Source organism: Bombus bifarius, unplaced genomic scaffold, assembly GCF_011952205.1.
Source record: "Bombus bifarius isolate JDL3187 unplaced genomic scaffold, Bbif_JDL3187 scf7180000008047, whole genome shotgun sequence".
NCBI lineage: Eukaryota > Metazoa > Arthropoda > Insecta > Hymenoptera > Apidae > Bombus > Bombus bifarius.
This window is the reverse complement of record NW_022884413.1, coordinates 2043691-2069716: the sequence shown is the minus strand read 5'-3', so window position 1 is coordinate 2069716 and position 26026 is coordinate 2043691. Positions and strand designations below refer to the sequence as shown.

Sequence of the window (26026 nt, the reverse complement as noted above, 5' to 3'; positions counted from 1 at the left end):
GATCGTTGCCGACGAATCGTGAATCGTGTTGGTAAGTCTCAAGCGTGGTAGAAGCGATCGAGATTAAACGTATACTTACGGAAATTAGTTTTTCGATTTAATCGTGGAGACACGTATGTGGTAAGAATGAAACGTTTCGTTGTGTTTTCTGCGAGTGCAACCACTATCGCAACGAAAACGTATTTTTGTAGTACCGTTATGGCGTTTGGTCGGATGCAATAGGTAGGACGATTGTATCGAAACACTTCCTTTTGACGTCATTTCCTTGCGCGAATAAATGCAAGCGGTTTTCGCCGAGATGTCGGGCTTTCCCCTCGTTTAATCACCGTAATTACCTGCACACGCGTTTCTGTCTACCCGAACATCGAACAGGCGGACAATTTTTTCAATTATTCTCTAGCGATATACGTATACAAAATTATCCGGATAAAATTATTCTTAGCGATAGTAGGCAACGTAGTTGTAAAGTTATTGGCAAAACGAGGACGTACAAATCGTTCGACCTTTCGTTTGTTTGATAGAACGTTACGACTCGATGTGAAAATAGGTTTTAAGATCGTAATCAAATGAAATTTATCGTGGTAAAATTCTTTGGAAATCGTTCTTTCTTCGCTTCCATATTTGGTCAATAACTTGGAAACTTTTAAAACGCCGAGGATAAGTATTCTCGAGTTTTCTTCCAGCGATGTGTCGATTTCGCAATTAATATCGATGACAGTTTGCGGACAACGTTCCTACCCGTTTTGTATTCCACGGCGATACAAAGGGCATGCAATTATGCGCTTATGCAGTCGTGACACGAATTAATTGTTTATACGGCTGTTTCGTTGCTTGTCGCTCGCGTCTCGTATCGCTCTACGTAGAAAAAATACAGAATTAAATAAAGAAATCGTCGATATTTTTAGCGAGAGCCTGCGAAGAATTTCCAAGTGTTTCTCATTTTTATACGGCCGTTCGTGAAGACGGGCACAGGCTGGTTCGACAAATTTGTAAACGATCCTACGCGGAAACGCGATGGGATAAGAAAACGATCGATTTTTGGGTGAGACAGATTTCGTAGTTCGATGTACGTAGTTCGTTGTTTCTCCGGTTGCCTAAAGTTAAACGAAGACAAATTTTTGGAAAACGCGATGAGTTTGCGAAAAATGGAATGGAAGAGAAGCAAGAGAAACGTAAAGACGATCGTCGTCGTGCGAAACATATTTTCTCACCATGAGAATGTTGGCCGTTCATCGAAAGGAGCCCGGAAATCTCTTTTCTCCGCGAGACTCCGGTACAGTCGTCTGTGAAAACATACTTGTTGGTCACGAACCGTGCAATTATCGCTGTTGCGCCGCGCGGTACTTAGACGGCGCGTTAACACGACTCTTTTCGATTCTATCCGCGTTGATTGGCTCTCCTCTCTTTTTGTCGTTACCTTTCTGAAAATTCTTTCCGACTGTTCTTTCCTTTTACTTTTCGAGCCAGATATCTTTGCGAAATTGTAGAAAACATGGATTTTTATACGACGTAAAAGTTTTATCAACGAGTTTCGTTCGTCGAGTTTTTACAAAAGATCGGTAGCAGCGCGTAATCGCTTTGGTATTTTGAAACGAGCGACCGTCGCGGAATAAAAATTCGCGGAGGAAAGAGAAGACCGGCTGGTAACGAGATATAAAAGTAGCAAACACGGCCACTTTAACCAGACTTACGTTTCTTCCGCTTCTTTGTTACGTCGTTTATTTTTTAATTTACCAGCAGCCACAGAAGCAGCAGTAGCAAAAGCAGAGCGCAGCGGCATCAGCGGCTTCTCTGCTTCCCCGCTTTCCCTACGTTGATCCACCGCCAGCCCTTTCTCTCCGTTTCCCCTTCCCCTTCCATAAATATGCAGATGACTTTTAATTAGACGCACTCGGAATTCACTGCACGCTCATCCACTTGCAGCTGCACTTTAGACGTCGGTGTCACTCGGATCCTGTTTTTCTTGTTTCCATTACGCGGATATTAAAGCATCCACGCGAGTCTGAGCGGAGGAGGACTCGCTCGACGAAATCTGCCAGCCGTTTTCTATGGATTTCGTTGAATTCGCGCGTTACATTGCTCGTATACGCCATATACTTTCACAGTTACGTTATAACGACGTTTTATAGTAAAGTTCTATTCCGTTCTATGCGAAGGATCATCGATCGCGCATCTCCGTGTCACTTATATCGTACGCGATAGGTTTCCTCGGTTTTATTACGGCTCTCGTGTACGGATGATACCGTAGGATGTTGGCGATCTTAGTTTCTAGCATTTTTCCTTCGTTCGTATAAACGTTAGATTCGCGGAAACGATAGAGAAACGAAGCAGACGGATTTCTTTAATTTTCTATGATTTTTACAATAGCACGCTTAAGATCGTCGCGTTTACTACGCTGTCGCATGGACCGTAGACAGTGTAGATATCCCGAAACGAGTTACGTTTCGGTTACGTTTAAAGTATAATTTGAAAGAAAAAAAGGTCGATAAGAGAGGAATTCGGAAACTCTGTAGGAAAAGTAGTTGATCCGCGTGTAATGTCCAACATGGGCCGGAGTAAATGTACGCATGCGGCATCCGCCGGATATCCGCGGTTCTTGCAAACTATTATTTACGCTGCTTGGAGGAGCCTCTTGTTCGCCTCGAGTTTACTAGCAGCCTCGCCTACGTTGTTAACAGTGTTATTAAATCTTCTCTCCGTGGAAGTAAGTCGATAGTAGGGATTTTAAACTTTCAACACTGTGACGCGTTTGTTTCGGAAATCTTTCGCCTAAGATATCGTCCGTAGTCGAAAGTTTGAAAAACGAATGAAATCCGTTGAATGCTAACGTAAGTTTACGTTACGAAGCAGATGCGTATACATCGAAGAAAAAAAGAAAGAAACAATGAGAAAGATGAGACGAATTTTCAAACGGCGTACAGCCAGCATCGAATCTTCTTTCGTATCGCGCGAAGGATCGGTCTGAAAGATTCTCCTAAAAAGGAGAGATAATCCCGGGGAAAAAACGGCTCGATTGCATAACTGTAGCGGGTATAGGAGTGCTACTTACGATGATTCTTGGTCGACTGTGGCGACACACGACGAGCAGGATAAGCGCGGAGCCGCATGGCAACAGCGGAACCGTGTTAAAATATCGCAATAAGGCATTAAACAAAGGAATCCGGGAGGAGCTGAACCAAGACCGCGGTTACTGAAGCGAAACGGCTCGAGTGTTTCTTCGTCTTGAAAGGACTCTTCGTCGAGTCTTCCATTCGCAACACGCTTCTTCCTTGCTCCTTTTATCACTGATTTTCAGCAATACCCGTGCTGGCTCGTTCCTTCGTTTCGAGCCTAGTCTTTCGAGAATCGAGACCTACGGCGGATCTGTTTTCTCGATAAAAGCGTCGACGTGCCATGCGTAACGATTACTCGTACGGTACGTTTATCATCGTTAACTTCTTGTTCCACTAAGCGGGTCATATCGAACGAAATCGAATAGAAGTACAGTTTTGTTTATGGTAGGCGGTTATAGTACCATGGTACCGTGGATAGATGGTGTCGTTATCGTTATTCGTTTTTTTCCAAAAACCAGGTGAAAGTTTTCTTACGAATTTTCCAGCTTCGACGTTCAGTTGAAATAACGTTTTAAAGTTCCGAACGTACGTTTAACGTCGTTCGAACACTCGTACCGCCTTTTCTTCCAATCTCTCGATTACGTACATTATTACGTAAAGTTTTTAATTCGCTCGAGCGCCGTACTTGAATCTTCGACAGCAACGACGGATATTTCGAAAGAGGGTGTGGCCGAGAGTATCGTGCTTGCTCGACTCGTGCTTTCTCGAGTTGTGCTTTCTCGAGGCGTGCTTCGTCGCGAGCGGTCAAAAATTCTATTTGGCAACGAAAGTTCAACTCGTTCAAACGACTAAGTGAAATATGCGATATCTTAACGGTTAACGTCGGATAGCCGAGAATAAAAGTAAACATGGAAGATGAAAATACGACGGGATTGATTTTCGAGGAAAAGGATAATCGAAATATCCATTGTCGGACAAAATGGAAAAACGGTATGTCGAGTGGCGCGAGGTTGGAAGATCACTGGAGATCGCTGGATCTCGCATCAGCTATGAGAACCACTTGTCCGCACTCGTCTGCCAGCGTACAGACTGAAGTAACCTAACCGCAAACCCGGTGAATCACCCGAAGGACGCTTTCCCCTCGTCTCCTCCTCGTCCATCTCGCTGCTTTTTATTTTCCCGCTCATCCATCGGCCGTGATTCAGAATGGTTTAATCGATTTAATCCTGCAGCGTCGCGATAACCCCCGGAAAACACGAATACCGCGCCCACTTACTTTCCATTTCGATTATCTTTGCTTCTTTCCACGATCGAACAGCCCCCGAAAAAAATCCAGACTAATCCTGATCAGAGAATCCCTGCAGAGAGTCATCGATGAATGTAAGCGTCTGAGATAGCGAGCTCGTGCCAAGTTCCCCGTCTCACGGTTTCGTAATCTCAAGTTCCAGCTTCTTCTTCTTCTTCTTCTTCTTCTTCTTCTTCTTCTTCTTTTATCCAAACTTTCATGCAAACTTCTCTATTTTTCAAACACTCCTCTACCTTCGACATACTTGTAAGTATTTTTATCCGGTGCTTTTTCTCACTTCCTCGAGTCGATAACTTTTATATATGGGATTTTCGATATATGGAATTGTGTTGGGAAAACACCTAGCTCTTAGCTCTCAGTTTATTTTTATTTACGTTTCTCCGTTTTCAACTTTACGATCGCTTCCATCTAATTTCGATAAGATGCAGCGATTATTTACCGTGTTTTTTGTTCGCTTCGTCGTCCGCGATACAGCCACTGCGATGCTCGTGAACCGACACGTTACGAACGTATTTCTAAATTATCCTTCGATCGCGTCTAATAACGTTCGCGACGAACGAGCAACGACTGTTACTTCTCAAGTTGGCTGTGCTCCCAAGTGAAAAGGAATTGTACGACCCCGAAATCTGCGACCTTGACAGTACAACCTTGATCGTTCGAGTTTTAAACGTACATCCTTTTGTTCGTATAATTTGTTTTCGTGTTTTTTTTACGCCCTGCGATAGCGATCTAGGGTCATTTACGATAAATACGAAACGTTGCTCTTTACGTACAAATATATCGAACGTTAAGGTTAAGAAAATTTGTGGCGCAAGTTGACGGTCAAAAGATAGAGGGATATCGATAGAAATTTCTTTCTTTCTTTTTTCTTCTTTTCGAGAACTTGGGAACGAAAATATCACGTTAGAAAAAGTTGAGAAAAAGATTTGCCGAACCACTGCGTGCCTCTGAGGAATTTATTCTTCGCATTTTTACCTTTTCCTCGTTAATTACTCTTTGCTCGTTAGTCATTCGATTCTGCACCGACTCCGGAGTAAATTTGTAATTATCGTGCCACACATATAGCTAACTGGATATTCAACTCGTAACGTCAGAGTTTTTGTTTATATTCTTCGTAGGTAAATAAGGTTATTTCACACATGCACACACATATACATTATTTTTCGTGTCTATGGGTATCTCGTTTATGGAAAACATGCACTCGTATCATTTTTTTCGCTAAAGTGAATTATATATTCGCGATTACGTGTATCAGGATATGCTTACGGACAAAACGCTTCGCGTTCGTTTCCTTTATTCGCCGATACCGTTAAGTATTTGCTACGAAACGATGGCGTGGCTTGGTGCAGCGTGGAAACGAAAGCGGTCTCGCAATATCCTCTCCGTTTCTAATTGGACCAGCGCAGCGGCGTGTTTCCTTTGTAATTTTCCACCGGTGCAAGGTGACTCAGGAAATTGTCAACGATGAAAATGCTGTTCGATTGGAGAAACCTGTCTCGATTTTGGGTCACTGTTTTCATTTGCCGACCGATTACGTTCGTTCGTTGCTCGTCTCATATCGACGCGTGACGTGCCCCGCGCAATTGGGGCAGCCTATAAAACGATTAAAAAAGGGCAGAAACGTCACAAGATGAAACGAAACGACACGGGATCGAACATAAACTGGAAATTCGCAAAATTCGCAAAATTCGCTCTGCTACTCTCATACGACGTTTTCGCTTCGTACATCCGGGGCAAAGCCATATAATAGAGTATAATATATACAGGGTGGTTGGTAAGTGGCGGTACAAGCGGAAAGGAGGTGATTCTACGCGAAAAAGGAAGTCGAAAATATAGAATACAAATTTTTTTTTTTTTTTTTAATTTTTCCATCGAGACAACGATCTACGGTGAGGTCCGTTATAACGAGACGCGATAAAGTGGACGCGTACCGAGCGAAAATTCAAAGTCGATTTTCTCGAAAACAAAGCCTCGAACGAAAAATTGTTATTCTATATTTTCGACTTCTTTTTTCGCGTAGAATCACCCCCTTTCCGCTTGTACCACCAGTTACCAACCACCCTGTATACTATAATTTCGTTAACTTTTCGCGTCTTAGTATATTTGTGTATGCTACAATTTGAATTATTCTTTCAAAGTGCAAAGATTCTTATTAATGTTACAGCGGTGTTGTATCGATTTACGAACGAATGGAAAGAAAATCGGGGAACAGACTGGAAACGTGGTATATAGAAAAGCGCGTTTCCACGTAGCTTTTTGCGTTTATGACGCCAGCCAGTTCCAATTTTAGCGGCCATGCGAACACGTATACACGCTCGCATCTGACTCACGGTGACATTCCTTGCATCGCTTGCCGGATGAATTTCATTTTTGCTCGTGAAAAACGAACGAGACGCGGTTCCTAGAGATACCGTTCGCTACGTTCGCGATGCTTCTGTTGGTAGAATCTCCCGTGGATAAAGACAACGTGGAACCACAAAATTCTTCTGCGAATAGACCTTTAAACAGGCTGTGTTTTCTTCCTAACTATGTACCCGATCTGTATCGTCCACTCGTACTTTGGCCAGTTCGCTTGTCTTTCGTTCGTAATTGCATTAAGAACTTTCATGCAATTGTACTAGTTTTACGAGTAAAATTAACGAAACGCGCTCTTCCAACAGTAGTCTCCGACATCGAAACGAGATTCTTTCTGTTGCCGAGTGCGAACATAAATTTGAAAAGCTCGTTTCGGCGACGTTTGGGCAACGAACGACTCGTAGCATCGACGGTTAGCAGAGTACAACTTCCTTGTACCTTTTTGGTGCCGAAAATACAGGCGCCGGTACAGACACGGATTCCCCCTTGACCATTTCGTTCACCGTTTGAACGATTTTAACAGCTGACAGGCATTTCTCATCGAGGAAGTGCCGGGTCATTGACCCTACATGCGTTTTCCTACCGATCTGTTGGTGAAGCGAACTCAACCGGAGATACGTTCCAGGTATCGTTAAATCGTTTCTTCGAAGATTAAACCCAACTCGGCTTCGGTTTGGAGCTTCAGGGGACAGGTGAAAGTGGTCGTGCTTCGCGATTGTTCTTAATGATATTTCTTCTTCTTGCCGTACGTTGCCAGACGAATACGAGTGAAATTCTCGTCGTTTGTATTACAGGCGAACCAACGATAAAAAATGTGTACGTATACCTCGATTCGGTCGAATCTCGCTGCTATGTATGCAGAAATGAAATTACCTTGCGAATAAAGAGGCAATGCGGCTGACAGTGGCCGATTCCTCGAATTTAATCACGTCGGTTCTCTTCTTTGCTATGTATTTCCACAGCTGTACAAATTCGATACGATAATGCTAGGAAGCGAACAAAGCGTTCTGTTTAGAGATCGGGAAAATCTGTCCAGGCAAACGTTCTCCAATGTATTAACCAGATGCCGAGGGGAACCTACCGCAACGTGGAATGCTAGGAAATAACTTGGATTTTAGCCAAACGTCGTTACCAATTTTCTCACCAACGTGTCTAATTCGGCTCAAGATATAGGCTCTTTTAAAAAGCTGTAACAATAACGGGACCAGGTTCGATGCGCTTGGAAATGTGGCATCGCTCACATATTTACATGTCGTAATTACATTCGAATCGTTCTACGATCGATAGAGATATATCCTCGATTCCCCAAAATTCAACCAGCGAGATACAAGAAATTCATTGAAATTCAATTCAAAGAATTCATCGAGACGTTCGTTTCTTACGTTGACTTGTCCCAACGTATCGTTTCTCGTTCCGTGGACCAACTGGCTCTCGCACTCTTTCAGTCTTCCAAGGAATCTACAAATATTCGGCTTACTTACCGATACCTGTCCGCTGTATCGTACAATCGCTTGTCGAGTCACACTCTGTTTCAAACTTTTGTCCATGAGAACGAAATCCAAGAGCCAAATTACGCGTCGATTAATCGTATCAGCGATAGAAGCAATTATAGCGTTAGTGATATTATCGATATTGATGTTAACGTTGGCTCGTATGTCGAAGGTTTCTAAGAATTGGAGTAGGTGGAAGATTCTTAAGTACGATAGAACGTCGGTTCACGAGATACGTACATATAGACATTAGATCGTACATACACAGGTCTGTCACAGGAAGGAGGAAAGCGATTAATTTCATGCGGTAGGTGTATCTCGTCGACAGTTCCGTAAACGTTAATCGGTTGATGGCAAAATTGCACCAGTGTCACGTCCTGAATGTATAAAACTAGTAAAATTACGTGTACTCGAATGACTCAGTGTATTAGCATAGTGCGTTATTACGTGTTACGTCATTCGCAAGAATAATCAACGAGAGCAACGAATCCGTTTCCCCCTACTCTGTCTTTTCCCGATCTTTCATTTCGACAGGACTATCGTATATTCGATTTTATTAAGTTCTATGAACGATAAAAATTTAATCGAGTAAAGTAAAACTACACGCTTTCTACTTATCGCGATTACGGGTGCTAAGGTAACACGATCGAAAACTAGTTGGTTTGAAAGATATTTTAGCTTAAACTTTGTGGAATCGTTCGTCTTTCTCCTTTGGCATTTTTCTGCGATCGCATTGATTATAACGGGGTTATATTTATTATTTATTTACTTATTATCGTTTAGACCGTGCCTTTCGACTTTGGACCAACTTTCGGTTTTACATCTCTTCCCCATCGAATTCCCTTCTTACGTGTCTACCTCCCCTATTTTCCGCTCTATTCTATCGCGCTACCTCGCTTATTCTACCTCTAAAAACTAAGCATTAGGAACCATAAATCGTCAATCAACGACTAAAAATTACTGCCACTTTGGTCCTTAGCCTCCTCGTTGCGCCTCCTCCTTGTCGTTCGCCCTTCTCTTCTCTATTATTGCTTTCAGTTCTGCTAAATCTTGTCGAGTCTCGTTCAGCGTTTTTCCTATGTCTTTTGGTCCTGCCGAATAACGGAGTTATAACGTGAACAAACAATTACGTGGACCACCCTGTATACGTGCGTAGATAGATACATACTATGTGTAGCTTCAGCAGCTGTCACAAGAGCGATAATATCACCGTATTTTACGTTTTTTTATTACTTTCCGACTAACCTGAAATTATTAGAAATCTATCTCAATGACGATATAAACTTTTGTCGTGACCATTTTTAACAACTATTGTACCTTTTTGACTCTTTATCTCGTTGCGCGCGGTGTCTGCCAATGTTTTTCTTTCCTCTGTTCCAAAAAGCGTTAAGGGCTAGCAACGGGAAAATGCAAAGGAATACTGTATGCCGTTATTAACTATTCGCTTTGTAATACTTTATGGTATTAGTCGGTAATATCGCGTACAATCGAGCAATATTTTTCTTGCCTCGTTTTCGAAAGTACATTCCTGTCTTACCGCGGTCTAATAATTTTCTGTCTCTTCTTCCTTAGTTTCTTCTTGAAGTTTCGAGTTATTTTGAGTTAAGGAGGGGTCGGTAAGGAAACTAAAGAGTTAAGGGGCAACCACTAAAATAGAGAAGTCACATCTGGTCGCGACGAACGCGACGCCTTTGGAAATATTCGTTTTCTAAAAATATTTGTAAGAACTTGGAGAAATTTAATATGGCGGACGTTTAACGGCCGCCGATTTATGGAAATATTTTCAAATTTCTCTAAGAAGAACGATACATATCGTAGGGCGATGCCGTTGTTCGCAAAATAAAACCGGTTTCACGATGACCATGGTAAGCTTAACGACGATAAGAATAGAATTTCTCGGCCGATGCCTGCCACTACTACTATTCTCACCACTGTTCTCTCCAGCAACTCTTCCTTAAACACACGACCTTTCACTTGCTCTTCGCGATCGCAACAATAATGCCAGCTACACTTGCCACGGATTCCGATCATTTAGATTGCTCAACCCCTTTGATCTTTGCTAGTTTCACGCGGTGCATGGAACTAATCTTATTCGTCGACTATGGTGAAAGGCCACCCGCCTCGATCATGCTGGATATTATCGTAAAAATCACGATTTTCTGGGAATTGACTGCGTTGCCACGCCTACGCGTTGCACTCATCGCATCGGTGGCTTTCTTCCAAGTCCAGGAAGAATTATCGATGCAACAGGTTCCGTTAGATGTCAGGCAAGCATCGCTATTGTAGTATTATAGGTACGACGTTATAGGAGAACGTATAAAGCTATGTACGGACAGTGTGGGCTGACCGGCGAGGCTGCCTCACCCGATAGCCGCCGTCTCGCTCGTCTCGTGCCGTAACGTAGAGCAAAGTACGCCAGGCAAACGAACGGGGCAGAGCGAGCCGCGGTTAAATATACGCGTTTACAAGTTATTTCAATGTGCATCCAAACGAACGAAGCGGCTAAAGAGCTGCGAGGCACCTTTGATCTCGTCTAGAAATCGACGATCGTTGACACGCCTCGAGGCGGTCTCGCCGCGAGGCAGATACCTATACGCCTCGCGAGGCAAACCTCGCGGGTGTCAGCCTCGCATCGTCTCTGTACTATACGTAGCTGAACGTTCCGTTCGATTTCGAGTTTTAAAAAAGAGTCGACCGTTCTTGCGCTAAACGAAGGGATTCAAATTCGCGACGGATAAACGCTCGTTACCTTACGAATTTGTTTATCGATTTCCTTTAATTTCATGGAATGCGTTAAAAACTTGGCGCGAAACGATTAAACGCCATAACGCTCGTTTTCATTGTACTCGGGCTCGATGTTTCAGTACGTAGCAGTTTTTCGGAGAGTTGAAAATTTACATCGAAACTAACCGCGTATAAAGAAATAAAAAAAAGAAGAAATGTGACAGTAATGTAATGAAACGGATAATTTATCACCGTTGTTGACGTGGAAGTTAAAAGTGTCACGGCACGAAGGAATAATTTAGCAAACGTAATTAGTCAGGCGATCGTAACGTTCTAATGAAATACCAAGGGTGTGTCTGCTATTTCACGATGTTCTGCACGCTTTTCGCTCGGTACGATAGAACGATCGCACGATTTTAGTACGAATATAAAACTTACTCGGCGCTTAATATTTAATTTAATAGATTAAGTGCCGAAGAACGAGTCATAATCCTGAAAATACGCGCTTATACAGGGTGGTTGGTAACTGGTGGTAGGCGAAAAAAGAAGTCGAAAATATAGAATAACAATTTTTCGTTCGAGGCTTTGTTTTCCAGAAAATTGACTTTGAATTTTCGCCCGGTACGCGTGCACTTTATCGCGTCTCGTTATAACGGACCTCACTGTGGATCGTTGTCTCGATGGAAAAATTAAAAAAAAAAAAAATTTTATTCTATATTTTCGACTTCTTTTTTCGCGTAGAATCACCCCCTTTCCGTTTGTACCACCACCTGTATATCGTCAACGATATGTTGGCAATACTTTTAGTTCACGATATGTTATAATAGTATTTGATACGTAAACGAAACAGTGAAGTTACAGGTAAAAAAACCAATGACGATATACGTGTAATTAGGTGTTTCATCGTTTTTACAAAAAGTCCAAAATGAATTATTTTACAAAAGATTCAGCATCTTGTAAACGAATATTACAGCGCACCGGTTCAACTATATAATTCAGAATGAAGACAAACCGAGTTCAATTTACGATAAGATCGAAGAATAGATGGTGTCTGAAAGTTACGTGGCTTGTATTTACCGAATCGTTATCGCGAACGTGCACTTCGGGCTATGCCGCTGGTCAATTTTGTTGTATTATCGTAGAAACGGTCCGAATCGAAACCTATCGAGATAACGATCTGTTGCGTGCTTTCCGAGATACCGATACGTTCTACCGTTCGATCTGTAATGGGTTTCGCTTCACTGCCAACAAGTACCAATGACTCACTCGTGTAATTCGACGAATTACGACTGTAGACATCGATTAACGACCGCGAGGTTCGTCTTTTCTTCTGAATTCGTCAAATTGGAATTTACGGTTGGAGCCTGTTATTTTGCTCCTATCGAACGAACCACGCTATTTAGACGTATAGAGTTACCCCTTTTAGTCGAACACTGTGTGAAACGTGACACGATATTTTTAAGCACAGTGAAAGAAGTATTCTGCGCTCGTCGATAGATTATTCGAAGATAAAAAAAAAAAGGAAGACTAACGATAGAAAAGACCAAGATAAAAAAGGAAGATTCAAATGATTTATTACTTTCTTGAACTAATTTACGTAGAAACGGCAGGCTGATGAAAAGTTTCAAATTAGATCGACAGAACTGCAATTCATCTGCCTCGTATTTTCTGGCTTGCCGCGTTTCTAGCCAATTTAACGGCCGCAATGTTGCTGTAATTTTCTTCTTCTTTTTCTTCTCTCTCTCTCTCTCTCTCTCTCTCTCTCTCCCTTTTTCTTTCTCGCCGCGTGTCGGCAAAGAATTCGAAAACGGCGGCGCATTCATGGCCGAGTGAGTAAGCTTGTCCGAGTTTGGATGCCTTTCTCTGTACTCTGTCCAGTTTCCTATTTGCCGATGCACACGTAACGATAAAAGATCTTTATGCATGTTGGATGCTTGCAAGCAACGAAATGTCAAACTCGGTAAAAATGATACTACCTACTTGGTAACCAGATGAATACGGATCTAAATATATCGAAAGGTTCTATATCGCTAGGTATATTGGTAGGTATTGGTCGTAATAAAGTATTTTTACATAATAAAGCAAGACTTAGCAAATCTACCAAAGTACTACTATTTACGAGTTATACCGTGTTATGGAATACGAAATAATATTCTTGGATTCTGATACAGAGAAACAAACTGAAAAGAGAAAACAGCGAAAATAGGATCACGGTTAGAGATTTCATTCGATTCTATTTCTCGAAACGTTTCTTTATCTGTACTGTTAAGTAATAATCTTGGTAACCAATTATATATATACGTTTACACCATCTAACCAATTACATGTACGTTGCGTATACAAAATAATAAATATCGCATAACGGAACGTCGTTTTCTTTCTAAAGGTATGAATGAATGGGTTAATTTCGTGCGCTCTATCTTCATTCGTGATCCTTACTTTCCACTTGCTAAGATATAATATACGCATCTACGTGTAACATCGAAATAAGAAATTTCGCTATATGCATATTGTTGCAACTAATAAAATAAACGAAACGATAAAGCATCGGTGCTCGACTACTCGAAGCGTGCGCCTGCTTACCGTCGATCAGGACTAATTAAACGATATAGAGATACGCGATACAGACGCGTTCATCTGAAGTTGGTTAGCCGGTAAGTAGACAGGCGTAACACGAAATTTCTCTCGTGCAGGTTGTTAGAATTGTAAAAGGATGCTTTCGCGAGGGAAAGCATACCTTTTTTCTCGAGAAGCACGCTTTCCTGGAGGTGTGCTCGGTACGCGGCGAACTGTGCAAGAAGCAACAGGGGAGGCCAAGCCACGGAGGAGGCCGGTAATCGCGCGTTTTCGCGTTATCATGTGCGCCAGGTTCTCTTACGAGTGTGATTCATTCTCGGGGAATGTGATGTAGCAATGTACGGAGAGCGGAGGGCGGGGGAGGGCCGGCGGGGGAGGGGGGTCAAACTGTTAGAAGACGACACGAAGCGGTGGAAGTCGCGAGAGTAACGGAGAACGCGAAAAGATGCGATCGACGTGTGGTGTCTGCACGCTTCGTCGATTCCCTTCGAGCGTTTCCACCTCGAGAAGAAGTCGTCCGGATGTTACGTCACGTTTGACCCGCTCAGCTCGTTGCTTCGACTCTGAGAGCGATAGAGTGGCCCACACCGATCCTTCTCGCGGCTCTTACTCGTGGAAGCTGCGTTTCTCCTTTCCTCCTCCGTCTCCTCCACGTTTTACTCGTTATCCGCGCTTCGTTTCATCCTTTCCTCGGTCTTCCAATATTTATAGACTGTGATCGTTCGTCTTTCGACGAGCAAATTCATTTTCGATAAGAGAATTTGAATTTTCTGACCGTACGGTATCTGGTGTTTCAGAACTTTTTAACCAAACTCGATCGATTCATTCCAATGGAAGTAAAAGTGAGAGAAACACGCGCGTATCGTCAACGTATCCACGTATATTACATGTTTTCGTTGGAAAATTGTGCGAAGAAAAAATGGCAGCCTGAAATTTGACAATGAAATTCCTAGCGGATATTATCCTATTTCGGGCAGTAAATTACTCGAGTGGCTAAAAAATGAAAGTAGTTTCTTAATCGGCAGTTATGATTCATCGCGTTTACAATGGCCCGTAAAAACAGTGTGAAATTTTAAACTGTCCTTGGATCAGCCTTTTGTTCTTTGTCCTTGATCGTTTTATTTAACGAACGTTAACGTACAGCTTTCGATCGATTTGCAGAAGGAATAAATTTATCGCGATAAACAACAACGAATCGTTCAACGTTGACGTTTCGCTCGATCCTTGTGGTTTCTCTGCGCGCGTTTCGATAATAGAAATACCTAGCTGCTACTCTCCTAAGCTGTTCTCTCTATCCGTAAGATAAAAATTAAAACGTTAAAGCGTTACACTGATTAAAACTATTAGTTCGAGTTAGTACTTAAGTGCATGATGCTATATATACAGTTAAAGAGGGAAAGGCTAATCGATTTAAGTTTCACGCGCGCGAGAAACTATCCGGATAACGCTGTTTCTTAGGCCAACAGTTTCGAATCACGTTTAGTCCCCTAACCTCTGAACCGTTTCTTCTATTGTGATTGTTAGATAGGACGCTTACTCGTTAGCACCCTTTGTTTGTTTGACCTAACAGTCGATAAAAGCTCTCGCGTTCTAATCCATACGGGCACGTTTAATCGTCGAGTCGAATGCTACGAAACGAAATCGTATCGTATTACCCGATTCTATGAATCGTCGAAAAAAAAAAACAAAAAGAAAAAAAAATAGTCGAACAAAGGAGATGGAAGATTTGCGTTTGAACGATATGCACGCGAGAAGAGGTCGTATCGGCAAACAGAGAGATGCAATTACGGATCCTTGGTAATCTCGTACTCTGTTAATCCGACCGTAAGAACATTGGAAATGGCGATCGCAAAATTTTACAGAGCTTATCGTCCTGGATGACGTGTCTCGTACTCGTGTATGGCTGTCCATACATATGTAAATAGATACGGAATAAACGGAACGTTATAATAACAATGAGCAATAGAGAGAGAGTAGGTGGCGGAGGGGAGGGGGGCAAAAATGGCAGGGTCTGGTAAATGTGTGTAGCGAAAGACAAAGGGGGGCAGTGTGACGCATGGTTTGCGGCACGAGGGAACACTACTATTTCCCCTAACGCGTCGAGAATGTCGAACGCTAATCCACTAACAGCGGATGGACGAAAGTCGCCTGAATATTGCGCATATCAATATGCATGAGCTACGCTAGTCACCCGAGTACGTGGGCTTCTTCTGTTCCGGTCGTCTTCTGCCCCACAAGTCGACTTTCCGACGTTCGCGTACTCTCCGTGTCCTTCAAAATTCAAACTCCGAATAATCCATATCGTTTACGTTGGAAATTCTAATCCAAGTGGAAAGAAGGTACGCGATAATGTTTCGAGTAAATGTCTTTCAAGGGTTCGTGTATCGTACATATAGTTTTATGTACATATGAACTCATATGGTTGACCGTTATATCCTTACGGTAGAAACAAAAATATTTTGGCAACTTTTTGCTTAACCGTTTTAACGGAAAGAATTATTCGAAAGAATAGCATTAAAATTTAATGAACGATATGGAACCCAATCCTTACATGAGAATCCAATTGTGGCCCTCCATACTATGATATCTATAATACGAGTAACGCGCACATTGGCGAACATCTTTCGCGTCTCTACAATTTCTCTTTCAAAGTAGAAAACGGTATTTTCAGAAAATAATACGGTTGAAAAGGCGTAGTCGAAAATCACGAATGCAGGATCACGGTATTTATCGTGTCCGTCGGTGAGTCGAACGGATGAAAATTCGGAGATTTTTTGAAAAGTCAAAAAATTTAGTTTAAAAATTGGAAGATCGAACGACTTCGCGGATCCTGGCACGCTACGTACCAGATCGGTATCTTCGCAAGCGAGAGCGTCAGACGGCAAGCATGTTGGCCGGAGGAGACGAGGGGGTTTTCCGTGCGATGACCGAGACCGAAGGGTGGGGGTTGCGAAAGGACCAATCAAGCCTTGAGCCTGACGAGGGTGGCGTGAGTCATCGGCAACGGTCTGGTGGCGACATCCGGTGGTCGGCAGTCTGCCAGTCGGTCGCGAAACGCCACGCCCGCTGTTTCAAATCTGCGAGAAAATTCCTTTCTTGTCTGTGTGTACTTTGATACACGGTACCCTCGTACGGATCGTCTTGTGAACGCGAGGGAAACCGGCCGGAGTCTGCGCACCCGAACGAACAAATCAGCGGTCACAAGAATAATTTTTCCAGCTGATCGGAAGCCGACTCCTCGTCGAGTGGTGTTCTGTGGCGGCTACTTGCTCGAGCCCTCGTTTCCCTGTGTCGACATATATATATAATATACAGTGAGTTTATGTATTTGTATCGAACAAGTTTATCGTTTACGAAAAGAAATTTCGCGATGTGTGTGGCTCGAGAAATCTAGTGTTATTCGAAGCGGAATCTCGAGCCGGTGTCCTCAGGCTCAGGAACCACAGTGGAACTACGTTTATCGCAATGAAATTTTATTTAGTGCCCAATTAGCTTTCGGATGTTAGGTTGCCCCGTTTTCACCTCGTGCCGTTGCAACAGTTCAACCGCTTCGCGGTTTCTTTTACTAGACTACGGATGTTTCTGCATTCGCAATACGTTAAAATATGTCAAATATGAAAATGTAATATGTAAACAATGCAGGAATACACCAAAATATACAAACAATATGCGAAATATCCAACAAGTGTATTGAAAATACTATAAGCTATGAGTCTTGTTTTAAGCGTTAACCTTCGTTAATTAATTACTTCTATCGGCTAAAATAAATGTACAATTTACATGTATTTATAGTTCGTAGTACGTTGCATGATAATAATAGGGTTCACATCCACAGTCTACTTATTACCTTGATACATAAAAACAAATGTATCGCGCGGAGTATCGCTTAAAATTAAAAAACATGTTTTAACAAAATAATTAGATAAGCATAAAACAACGTACTTATGTACTATATTCGGGATCAGGATTCGCTGGGCGATCCGAACGTTAAATAAACTCTTGCTGATTAAATTAATACTTATCTGAACGTATTAGTATCAGTACGGTCTCCTGCTTTCTGAATTTCAATCATAAATCTCGAAGAGATTTTTCTGCAAACCTTTGAGATCGAAATGAATTCGAAATGAAACGTTTGTTTGTATTCTCGTTTTTATAACCACGTTCTCGTCATTAGCAAAAGTACGTGAAAACTAAAATACGAGGAGCGGCATCGTGATTAAGAAGCGAATATTGCGGATATTATTACGTGATTTAATTCCAATTGCTCGTTTAGGGTTAGCAAAGGTTACAGTTATAACAAGTAAAGTAATACGTGATAAGTCGATCAAGGTATTAAGTTTTTGCAAGATATGTTTACCGGATTTGTATAAACACGTACGGTCTAACGACGTCTCGCGATGTGTAAGTAGAGTTGCGAAAGTCGATGATAGCGTCTTATGAAACATTTACGAAATTCGCGGATTAACTCGCTCAAGGCGGGATCAGCGTGCAACAGGAAGTAAAATCGACACTCCGAAGGTGGCCGCGAATTTTCCTCGGTCGGTAACTCTAGGTGCATACTCCGCAGACCGCAGGGCGATAATAGACGTCGTGCTTAATTGCATTTTATGCTGTCGTAAAATACTACGATACGTGAAAGCGGAGCAAATGCGGTAAGCCGCAGGTCTCTGTAACGTAACACCACCGTGTACCGGGACCGAAGCTGAGACAAAAATTTGACCGCTGCGCCACACTGCCACGCTATACCGCGTTCTTTTAAAAGTCGATCGCAGACTTTCAGTTCTCGAAGAACGATGGCTCTGTGTCTCGAGGGGAACGTTTCGATGTAAAAATTGCCGATATTGCGAATCGTGTCCTTTCGATTAATATTCGTACGCTTTTATTTACTAAAATAGTCTTTGAGGAGAACTCACGCGAAAATTGTCCGATTCGTCCGATAAAAAAAAAAAAAAAGAAAAAACGCTACAAATTTAGATTACGAAGGATCCAGGAATTTCACGAGACGAGAACGAACGAGAGAACGTTTGACCCGACTTTATTGCCGGAATTAACAGGAAAGCGTAACACAACGCCGCATCGCATTCCGGCCGCGACTAACAGGAAAGAAAACGGGTCCGCGCATTTTTATGAAAATGCATGCACGTAGCGCGGCTTTGCGGCATGTAGCAACCACGAGGAGATGCAAGTTTTTTATTTCATTCGTTAAAACAACTCTTTTCTTTTCGATACAGCCAACAACTTCATTTCCAACGTTAAAACGTTACGTGTAACTAGACTGCGATATTTATGGGATCTATATTTTATCTTTTGTCTGGTTTCCCTTTCGAATGGTAAGCAGTACGCGTAGACGATATTTCATTATAGACTCCCGAAACCTAAAAGCCATCGATTAAATTGAAAAAGATAAGAATTTCCACATAGCTGCTACATATTCGATTCGTTGACCGTTCTCTTCTTTAAACTACTTTCTATTTCACGCTGATTTTCTAAACGATGAATTTTCCTTCTTTACGCGTCGACGATATGCAGACGAATAATACGGAATAGATGGTTGGACGTTTACGTGGAAAAATAAGTCTTTCGTTTGAGATCTGATTCTTAAGAAGATTGAGGTTAAAACCTTGTCGAGACCTCGTTGATTCCCGATTGGATACGAGTGACATGATTATTTCGCTTGTATTTTATGGATTTGCGGTGTATTTGATATGGAATCAAAGAAATCGACGATTCCGTATAGTCATCGAATTATCGTATATTGGGATGGAATCGCGGTGTTTTAAAGCAGCGATTCGAAGCGTACGAAGCGTTCAGCGTGACGATAATCAATTTGTTCGCAATGTGTCATCTCGTTATCTCTCTCGCTGTGTCATGGTTGAGACTCAATTTTTAACACAGAATATGCATTGTAAATCATAAAGTGGTAATCGTTTAAACGGCGCCTTCAACGCGCAAAAAGGGCGCTGTAAGCGTTTATCCACCGAGCCACCACTGTCTTCGTTCACTCTCGGACCAATTGCTGGCATAATTCGATATATACCGCGTTATATGTACGTTGCAGACGATTTTACATATACGATATTCTTTTTAGAAGCTCGGTCTATAAATTACGTAACACGAAACGCACACGTCTATCCGAAATAAAAGCGCAGAGCTGCAGATGTTTTAGAGTTGCGCGGAACTAGGTTAAGTAAATTCAAGACAGTATTTAAAGTGCAGGACATAAAGTGTTCGAAACCGTTGACGATACGGTGTAGCTGGAAGTTTGACACCGGCCATTACAGCGAACGGGGATAAAGCGATCATTCAGCGCTACGAATGCACGCGGGCCTTGCTCTTGTCACCAGAGATGGATTTATTTAAGAAAGGCAAAAATATACGTGTTAGCTTTATAATAAAGCGTTCTTTCACGAGAGTCTTGTATCGAACGTCGCGCTGTTAAAACGGAATCGTTACTTCGACGTAAGCACATTGAAAAACGTTCGTGGCTGTCCAAATCATTAACTACAATCGCACGTGCTAAACAAATGATTTAACAGACGCTCGGAATACGATCATATACGTCGCCGGAGTTACCATCCTACGTTTTTACGTTTCTACGTAGAAACCTATTTTCATGGAACGCGATAGAACTCTGATTCAAAAATATTTTTCTTTTTTCCCTTCGAGTACGCGAGTAGATCGACGGGCGAAAATTCTCACGTGTTCTGTTTCAAGCAGATAAGAATATCGCGTATAGTAAAATTTTCATGAAAAGATGGCGAGAAAAGCTAGCGATACCGACGGTCAGGGCCGTTGAGCATTGGTTCAACGATCGTTCCGCGAGCGGAGCTTGATTTATGCGCGCATCACCTATATAATTCATATTGCTTAGATACGGTAATAGTTCGAAGGCAGCAAAGCCTCGTAGAAGAGAGTTTCGCTTGCGATCGCCAGTGAATTGGCCCGCTTTCTTTTTATTCCTTGATTATAATTATATCTGTAATTATAGATAAGCACAATACAATTAAATTCTAATTATCGATACCTTCCATGCGTATGCAACGGATGGGTGGTACTTTCGTCGAGAAATATTTTCCACGTTATTGGAAATTCGGTGAACACGTACATATTCCGATTTCGTTTATTTTTTAGTATGACCTCGTCAAGGTCATTTCCCTGAGCAGCGTTGCGAGGATTTTAGCGGAGAGGCGACGCCATTCTCGAAGAAGTTACTGTCAAAAAAAGTTTGCACAAAAATACCTAAACTAGCTTGAAGATTAGCTCAAAGTTAGATTCGGCGTTCGTCAGGTTAGACTCTTCTCGGAAGAGGCTCCGCTCACGCTTTTATTTATCGACGCGTATTACCGTGTCGATAAGTAAACGATCGATGTTTACGCTTTTGTGTAGACCTTTTTGTGATAGTAACTTTTTTGTAAACAGTGCTGCCAACTAAAACCTCCGTAGGGGTCTGTTCAACGTGGCGATAGCTCGACGACGTATGAAAAAACTATCGGTTCCCTTTTTGCGAATATTTATCAAACTCGACTGTTTCATCCGCGATGATTTAATAATTTTTCGAAATATCGGCGATCGAGGAATTATGTTCGAGCCGTTTCTCTGGCTGATCCCGAATTATACGCCGTCTTTCGTGCGAAACAAACTAAAAGTACGTAATTGCCGCGAGCGGTCTCGGATTATCGATCGGTCGAATGTCCATCCGAAACGATGGAATACAAACACAGCGCCAACCGTCTGTCACGCCCGTTTTTTAAGGGGTCCGATCGATAATAGTTTGCTCGACGCAACCTACGAATTTCCGTCGAAACTCGACGGCATTCGCAAGCGTTCGATTTATAGCAAGCGTGAAAAATATTTCTGGGACCGTCGTTCTGATCGCAAGACCGGTAACCCGGTCGTATTCTAATTTGTCGCAGCTTGCGCGTTTTATAATACAAGACTTTTGTCGACAAAAGCTTGACGAGAAGCTATAGATAGGTGTTCATTTGACAGTGCCTATATAAAACTGTCGCGATTAGCTCTCCAGAGTTTTTTCGCAAAAATTAAAACCATCGACAGTGACTATCCGATCCGATAATGAACGACTCGGATAGTCGCTATCGATACGGCGTCAAATGGATATCTAAACACTCTTATTGCCGAACGTTCGTCGAATTCTTTCGATTACTCGCAAAAAAAGTACGATACGCGCTTTTCAACGAGTTCCTCCTAGAAATAACGCAGATTAGATGTGAACGAATTTTTGTTAAGGAATTCGTAGAATATGACTCGACTTTCCTTCTGTTCCAAGACTTTGCAGAAACATATCGCGAGGAAGTTATGTACAAATAATATAGAATAAAGGGAACTGGTGTTAACACAACCGTCTATTGTCTAACCGCTGTTGCATTACCGTGGCACACGTAATCCAATATTTCCGTGTAATTTAAACTCTTCTCGTGCGTGGAGTACATGGCACGACGAAGAGGTAACTTCTCATCGGGATGTTGGTAGCACGTTCTCTCGTTGCAGTGAGTTTTATTCGCGTTTCCGTCCTTTTACCGGAAAGTCTAGAATTTAGACCACTCTTGCTAATTTGACATTTTTGACAAACGTTTATTACTCGTGATATGTAAATACAATAGCACGGTGATTCGGCTTAATCGGCGTTGTACCGATGATAAATTCGACGTGATAAATTCGATCGTTCCATAATTATTTGCTCATCGATAATTCTACGCATCCCCTTGGCTTCTACGCACGGTTCTTGATGCTTCGATCCACGAGCGAGGCGCGTCCTTTTCATTCGCAGAGAACGGCGATCGACTTGGTAAATTGATTCCGACTGCGCGTTACGGATACTTCGATCACAGACTTGTCCGCCTATGTAACGATATTCTGGAAAACGAGCCGTTCATCGACAAATGGACGTTGAATAATCTACGAATGTATGAATTTCTGTCACGCCTCGCACATCCATAAAGAAAGAAACGCTTGCGAACGTGTCAGCTCGTTTTAACGGAGATTAGATCGTGTCAAGTGTGACTCTACGTCGCTCGCTTATCGCGATACTTGGACGTGGAAATGTCTCTTTGCGTATTTCTAACGAGAAACGTTCGTGATAATATAAAGTTCGTAAAGAAGGAGAAAGTAGAGGGAAGAAAAAGGACGAACGAATCCCGGGTTCGTTTCTTCCTGATCCATTAGACGCAAAGTCTAAATTACTTTCGATGTTCGAAAGAAAGTGGGAGAGGAAATGCTGGAAGCGGTAACGCGGAGAAGCGAGAACGAAGAAGTACGGTGGAAAAGCAGAGCGAAGAATTAACGACGGCAAAAGGGGTGACGGCGAATCGCAGTGAATTCACCGACGTGAACAAAAGCCCGAAATCGAGCTAGAGACGAATCGGTAGAGGGAAAATAGAAGAAACAAGTTGGGGTAAAGGAAAGGGTGGAAAGGAAACCTACGCAGTCGTGGCGCACGGGTCAACGTACTTGGATTCAGGGACGCGGATTTAGCGGGATATGCTTTTACGACTATACCGAGTGATCCGTCAGAACCGCATCATTTCCGCTATATTTTAGGATAAATTTTAGATTTGAGTTTCGATCGTATATTTAAGTATCGACTGACGCGACACCTCGATTCCAAGATACGTACGTCCAATTTAGTTTCTCCGATAGATTTAGATAGATTTAGACCCAAATTATTGGGTTGGCAATACCACCTAATGACAAAATCCCCAATCGCTTAGTTGCCAACCCAACAGATAGCGCTAACGGCATTGAAAGCATTGTACGTACAAATATGTTTCTACCTCTTGTTCCATGTTTTTTTCTTATGCGCAAAAGGTTACTTTTCCTTTTGTTCGACACGACGAAGCATTTTGTTTCGCGAAAATTGCCTCGTGCGAACGAGTATCTATCGTCGTTTAGCGTTTTTTATCTATCGCATCTCCAGCGTTGCGTGTGCTATGTTACATCATGCGGCAGACCGGCGGTATAATAATTACAATTACGTAATTTTTCGTTGGCGCGTTTCGGACCATACGAGTCATAGTTGTCGTCGTAGGTGATTCACCTGTCATAAATAGCTGTCGTATTACAAATAAAAAAAAAAGACGGATAAAAATAGCCGATATTATTCGTAACATCGAAGCTATAAACGATGCACAATATACGCTTTAATCGGAATTTTTAGTTGTAGCGTGCTATTTCGGTGAAAGATTTGTTGTTACAGGCGAGATGAGTAATTAACGATTTATTTAATACGCTAATAACAAACGGTAGTGAATACGCGGTGATCACGATACGAGTCAGACGACTCGAAAAACTTTCGATCCTTGAACGATTCGCCCAAAACTTTCCGGCTTCTTAAATCATATCGCGCTCCCGTGGCTGTCAGATTTCACGCGCGCGCGTGCACACATACACACACGCACGATGCATTCTTACCACGCGCAGCCCACGTGGCACCATGCGTTCTAATCTGTCGCTGGATCTCGCTCCAGTCTATCGCAGAGACAAAAAGACTACCAGACGAAGGAATGTGGATCTGATTGGTTATTTTTCATAGACTCGACGATCATAAAGATAAGCACGCGTATTGGCCGAAAGCGTCGCATACGGCGACAGCGAGCGATAGAGAACGCTACGTATACGAATACATCCCTTGCCCCTGTAGCGTCCCGTTCAACATCTTTCCAGCTCTGTACAGTACTTTTGTCGCTACAAACTGTACCTCGAATCGATCTGCATCCGTTACCCCGATGCTTCGTTACGAACCGTGTTTCGTTATCATTTGGAACAGAATTGAAACTAAGTCGATAACCGAAATATTAATGCGACGTTTAAACGAGGCGGACCAAGGCGAAGAAAGAAATCATGGAAAGGAGGAAACTCGCGTATCGCGACATATGTATGTAGAAATTTAATTACGAACGAAATTACGATAAGCTTTGTTAAACGCTAGAAAAGGAAAATATATGAAAGAACAGAAACTCTTCGTGTTATAAATCGATAATCCCCCTGCCCTCGTACGTATTCGAACAAATCGCGTTAGACTGTCATCCGTTGAAAAATGACCGTAATTGCCGGATGAATAGCAATTGTGATAAGTCACGGTCTTGCTTGATCGTGGCTCGTAAACCAGCAAGAAATACAAAACGTTTAACGACGATTCCACCTCTGTTCCGATATCGGAATTACACGCGTAATTACAAAATTAACGTTACTCTATTTATTTGATCGGCACAGTTTCGCTGGTAATGAGTAATTAAAATAAATAATTAAAATAAATAGTAGAACTGGATAAATAAATAATCGAGCTAACGAATAGGTATTTTTTTCATGTTGCAGACGGATTTAGACGCGCGTATCAGGTCCTGGTGCAGTGGGCGAAGCACGCAGGTTCGGAGGACAACATTACCGTGGTTGTGGTCTTGTTAACCCCAGCCAGCGCGATCGCAGCCAGACCCCTATACGCCCATCCGTACCATCGTTTGCAAGTGAATGATATACTTGAAAAAATGAATTCGAAGGATAAGCCGCTTTTCCTGGACATCGACGATGCGCATAACGCGATCAATTCAAATATCCTGAAACAAGCGATGATTTCTCAAGAGTCGCGCAATCACGACGATGCTGGCATTCTTGCGGCTAGCAATGGAAAGCACGAAAACGGCGACGCGGATTACGATTATTCCGACTTGGGTCCCGAAACTGACGTAGACGCGGTTGACGACGTCGCTACGATGCCCGTTAAAAATCTTTCCTACGAATTTTACGATGACAGCGACTCCGCTCACGACGAAAACCAACCTGGCAAAGACCTGAACGTTCTGGACAACATGGACGTGGACGAATCGATGAACGCCAATTTGAACGCCAATACCGACGTTACGCACGAACCGATCGCAGGTAATAACTTACACGACGATGACGAAGACGAAGACGACGACGACGACGACGACGACGACGATGACGACAATGACAACGACAACGATAACGACGACAACGACGACAATGATCGTGATCACGTCCACGATAACAACGACAATAACGTTCCCGATGAGATCGCGTTATCCAAGGCCCAGGTGCTGGACGAAAGTCCTAAAATTATGCACGAGGTAATTCACGAGAAAATGAATAACCAGGTTTGCGAACTACTCGGTGAAGGTATAGGCGATGAAGAAACGAGAGTGAAAAACGACGAGCAAGTGGATGACGCGCAGGATGTCGTTGACGAGGCTGGCCCCGTGGACTACGACGATTCTCCGCCCTCGCCGCAGGCTAACAGTAAGTGTGAATTACAAAGTAAATCGCGTTTCTATAAACGACGACCTACTTCTTCTTGGATCGCGAGATGCGTCTTACTATTTGGCAAGTTCATTTTCTTGAGTTTCGTATCGGTCTATGATTTTTCCAGCTTTTGAGGCGAATTAAGGCCAGGTATCTTTGTTTCGTATCTCGAATTAAGTTTTTTTTTCCTGCTGAGAGTCGTAATTCGTCTTCTTTTCTATCGTAAGCACATCGAAAATTCGAGTTAC

At 42.5% G+C, this 26026-nt stretch overlaps 1 protein-coding gene across 4 annotated transcripts in view; it reads left to right on the top strand.

Moving 5' to 3' along the window:
• LOC117207964 (kinesin-related protein 4-like) overlaps positions 1 to 26026 on the top strand; it is a 63392-nt gene that overhangs the window by 17456 nt on the left and 19910 nt on the right. For all 4 annotated transcript variants that reach the window (XM_033448708.1, XM_033448710.1, XM_033448707.1 and 1 more), the window contains one exon: positions 24837 to 25775. In XM_033448708.1, the coding sequence (XP_033304599.1) occupies positions 24837 to 25775 (939 nt within the window). The remainder of the gene's footprint in view (positions 1 to 24836; positions 25776 to 26026) is intronic.